At 42.0% G+C, this 4,557-nt stretch overlaps 1 protein-coding gene across 1 annotated transcript in view; it reads left to right on the top strand.

Moving 5' to 3' along the window:
• The first annotated feature begins 332 nt into the window (after nucleotides 1-332).
• The window catches only part of rspo4 (R-spondin 4), a 32,706-nt gene continuing 28,481 nt past the window's right edge, over nucleotides 333-4,557 (top strand). Inside the window, exon 1 of the mRNA XM_037679748.1 lies at nucleotides 333-686. Coding sequence (XP_037535676.1) covers nucleotides 602-686 — 85 coding nt within the window. The 5' untranslated portion in view covers nucleotides 333-601. The remainder of the gene's footprint in view (nucleotides 687-4,557) is intronic.

Genomic DNA, 4,557 nt, shown 5'->3' with positions numbered 1-4,557 from the left:
ACACGGCAGGCTTTCATTAAACGTTAGCTTCTCTCCAGCTGCGTTTCTTTCCGGGTGGTCAAATTAACTTTACTGTCTGCTCACATTTAACGGGACCACAGAAAACAAAGCAGGAGAAACAAACGATAGAAATAATAAGACCAAAACCAAAAGGTAGAGCCAGGAGGCTGAGCGGGGGGTGGGGGGTGGGGGCAGGAATATGGAAGCACTTAAGGCCCCGGGCGCTCACCCTGGAAAGGGTTAAAGATGGCGATGGGATAAGTGGCGCTCGTTTATCGCAATTTTGACAGCAGCAGTTAAATGTTGAGCTTTGCCTCCAAGCTGCCAGTCTCAGGAAGCAGACGGAGCTCTCTGCTCTCCTCCAGCCTCCCGCCCGTCTCCTCACATCAGAACCAAACCATCCCTGGAACGGGTCAAGCTCGCCTCCATCCCCGTCCCGCAGCTTCTAAAGCCCCCCCGCTCGCCTTCATTCTCCTGGTCTCGCCGTGCTTTTTACCGTGGAGCTACATTTCCAAGGGCCCCCGCCACTCCCTCCGCCCCGCTGGAGACCCTGCAGATGTCTGGAGCCCGGCGCTGAAGCGGGCGCCCGCCAGCAGCCCAGATGCATTTGCCACTCTTTGCTTTTGTGATGTCCTTTGTATGCGAGGTGGTCCGGATGGGGTCCGGTGCCAACCAGAGGCAGAGCGGTGAGTAAAAATCAGAGAAACCTCTTCAGCAACAACAAAGCTAATAAACAACAATAATTTACTGAAACAACAACAAGCATTTGTTGACTTTACAGTAATTTAGCACATTGATGCAGCAGAAGGCAGGAGCTCAAGGTTCTTATCCAGTTTTATAACTAATGTGATGAAACGAAGCCTGACAGCGCTTAATGCTGAAGCATTTGTCAGTAAGCTGCTAAAGAAGCTGAAGTTGGGCCGAAAAGGTTTCATCGCTAAACTGTTGAGTTGAATTCAAACAGCTGACGTTTGCTGAAACAGCTAAATAAAAGCATAAAGCAGCAGAAAAACAGCTGAAATGTGTAGAAAGAAGCTGGAAGGAGCAGAATAACAGCTGAAACAAGCTGAAGGAAGTTGAAATTAACATAAAAAAGCTGAAGCCGAAGAAAAGCTGAAACGAGCAGTAAAGACTGAAGGACATAGAAAGCTTCATTCATTTTCAATGAGAAAAACATGGCCGACAATGCTAAACATTTCAAAAAGTAAAAACTGCACAAACACTAAAAGTGGCAGCAGGAACGTCGTGAACGAGCCGAACGCTTTGAGACATGAATTGCTGAAATAGGACTAAAGCTGTGGAACGAGGAACGAGCTGAAACACGAGAATGATTCCGAAACATTCGCACAATAAACGGCGATTAACGAGTTAAAGCTTCGGTGTTTTGAAGATCAGCACGATCCGGTGTGGGTTAAACAAGCTCCAAACCCAGATGAAGTCTGGTCGGATCACTCTGCAGGAGACTTGGATGAATCCAAACCATGTAATTACTCGGCTAATTGTTTTGTTCTCGCAGCGTTCAGGGGTTCAGGTGTCGCTTCTCGTTAAGCAGACTGTCCTTGTTGTTCGGCTGTTCTGCTCAGATCGGGCTGTAACGGGTCCGTCTGACAGGAACCCTGTAAAACCAGACCCAGACAGGTATGTGGCGACCCTCGCCAGCGTCTGGCATTTCCTCAAGAATTCGCTCATAACGGAGGGGAATCCAGACCCATTACGCAACGCTCGGCCTCCGGAAGGATCGTTTGAGGAGCAGCGTGGAGCCGTGAGACGCTGCTGAAGAAACTTTACGTAAAACGGACGCTGGACGACAAAACTCTGGAGAGATCAAGACGTGGAGCTGGTTCTTCTGGGTCTTGATGGTCAAACGTGACCTTCAGGAACTCGTCCGCCTCCTGTCAGGACCCGTTTGTCCACCCAGCGCAGATCCGTTTCATGTTTCACCTTTTTTTAACCTGCGTCTGAAATCCTGCACCCTCTCACCCTCCTGTGCACGTGGACCTGCTTCCTGCAGCCTCATGATTATGCCTGTGCTGGTACCGGGTCCGTTTGGTTACTGTAGTAACCAGGAGCATGTGTGAAGTTTTACAGAATGATGGACGGCGGAGATAAAATCCTGCTCGTTTTCCACAGATCCACAGCAAAACAGAGAAAAGTTCACAGCTGATCTTAATGATAATTACTGAGGTTAATAATTAATATTCAGGCGTTTCATCTTGTTCTGTTTAAAGTCACGAATCTGTGCTTTGTTTTTGTATTTGTGCAGTAAATGTTGATATTTGTACCCTGGAATGTGTAAAGTTATTAAAAATAAATTGAAGGAACATTTTGGTCAGTTAAAGGAGATTAATTTAGACTTTGTTGCTAATTAATATTAATTAATATCTGTGAAAATGTCAGGCTGTTTATCCTTCTGTCTGTTGCTGAACACTTTTTAAAATAAACGGGTCTGAGTTTGAACCCATTAAGTTCCACCAGAACCAGACGGGCCCGTTTAACCGTTTGTGTTCTGACTGTTGCCGAGAGACTCTGACGTCCAAAAATCATCTTTAAAAATGTAAATCAGAGCTTCGGGCCTGACGGAGACGTTCGGTTCTGGTTCTGAACGTCCACGTCCCCGTCGCTGGAAACTCGGCTTCAACGCCTAAAACAAACGAGCAGCGTCGAGTCGAGGAGCCAACACGAGACGTTGGCACCAAACTTACCAATAAATGGATTCAAAATGTGTATTTGGGTCAAAAGTAAACACGTTCGGGTCAAGCTCAACACTTTTTACTTGTTCCTATAAAAGTGACTTTGTTCATTTAAATATTTTCTCTAGTTTATCACTCGACTTGTTTTAACTCCTGACAAATATTAAATATTTAAATCTAATAAACGCTCCTGAAGAGTTGGCCTAAACGTCAGCGCGGTGAAATTAAATTAACGTTTCATCAAAGAGAAGTTTAATCCTAAAGAGTTGAGAGAAAATAGAAAATAAGAAGTTTTCTTTAATTAAATCAGTGAAAACTACAATTTAATACATTTGTATTAAAAAGATTATTATTATATTTTATACCCGTTTTAAAAGTTCATTAAAAGGAAGAGTAATCTTTTTATATTAAGTTTAGATTTTTATAATCTTTTATAAAATGTCTCCACAAATTAATCTAATTTAAATAAAAACAATAATAATATGTGGGTGTGGTAAACAGAGCAGCATATTCTGTTAAATATTAATTTAATTAAAAGATAAAATAAAGATAAGTCTTTGGACACCAAGATGTTTGGTTCTGCTCAACGTGAACTAGGAGCTAAATATCCGGACCGGACCAGAACCTGGACTTCTATTAACCCTGAACTTAACAATTACATGAAAGTTATTATAAATTATAGTAAATGTGTCTAAGATGGAAAAAGAAACTAATAAAGTCTGGAAATATAATAAAAATACAAGAATAAAACCATTTCCAGGCTTTAATTTTTAAACTCTGTCATCCAGCATCAACAAAAATAAAAAAAACATTTAATAATCCTGATGAAATTAAGATTTAAGACTAAAGAACGTTAAACTATAAAAACATGTTAAAGTTTTAATTTGAAAAGCCTCGTGGTCTGGAGGGAATCAGCGGGTCGTCTGGTCGAAAAGATCTGAAGACGTTAAAATAAAAGTCAGTCTCTTTGGATCTAAACAGATTAAATATAAAGTCTGATTTTTATAGAAGGGTTAAAAAAAGACCACCGCTGGTTTTAAGAATATCATGTGAGGAGATCCAACGTTGTTCACGTCAGAGGTTTCTGGACTCTTCTTCTGCTCGGCGCTGAAGTTTGAAAACTCAGAAACGTGTCCCGGGTGTGATTTTAACAAAAGCAGGAATTATTTATTTATTTATTTAAACTCGCATCAAGTTTAAACTTGAAGAAAATGTTTATTTAACGCCGTCCATAAAAACAGGTTGATAAAATATTCCTGTTAGATCAAACGTATTTAGGTTTTAGCCAACAAGGCTCGTAACTTTTTCTTTCTACCCGTTTTATTTGTCGCCCTCAGAGTTTGTTTGTTTGTTTGTTTGGATCATAAACGGGTTTCTGACGTGGAGACGGGTCTACGGACACGGCAGTCCAGGAACCTCGGGACTTTGTGACGTTTCAGAACGTCCGAATCGAATGAAAGTTTAAAAGGAAAGAAGTTCTGCGTGAACTGGGCTCAAAGCGCTCCGGGTTTGGTGTTTGTTTGTGTTTATTTTCAGCGTCCGATGTAAACAAACCCGTTTGTTGGTAATCAGATCCTGTTGGTGCTCGTGAGCTGAAAAACAAAAAGCAACGTTTCAACAGGGAGTGAGTACGATTCACTCGTGCTTCCTGTTTGGTTTGTTAAAATGAATCATGAGGGGGGGGGCATCATTTTTATTTATTTTATTTGCCTCAATTAAAGCAGGAAAGTATTTTTTTTTTATTAGTTTCCTTAAAAAGGCGACCCACCTGAAACATTCTCCACTTGAGCTCTGACCTCCGACAGCCGGCTCGTCAGCCTGATCAGACTGGGGGGGTCGTTACGTGACTGATATGATTGTTGGCCGG

This window comes from Nematolebias whitei, chromosome 7, assembly GCF_014905685.2.
Source record: "Nematolebias whitei isolate Nwh7 chromosome 7, NemWhi1, whole genome shotgun sequence".
Classification (NCBI taxonomy): Eukaryota; Metazoa; Chordata; class Actinopteri; order Cyprinodontiformes; family Rivulidae; genus Nematolebias; species Nematolebias whitei.
This window is presented reverse-complemented; position numbering and strand designations above follow the sequence as displayed.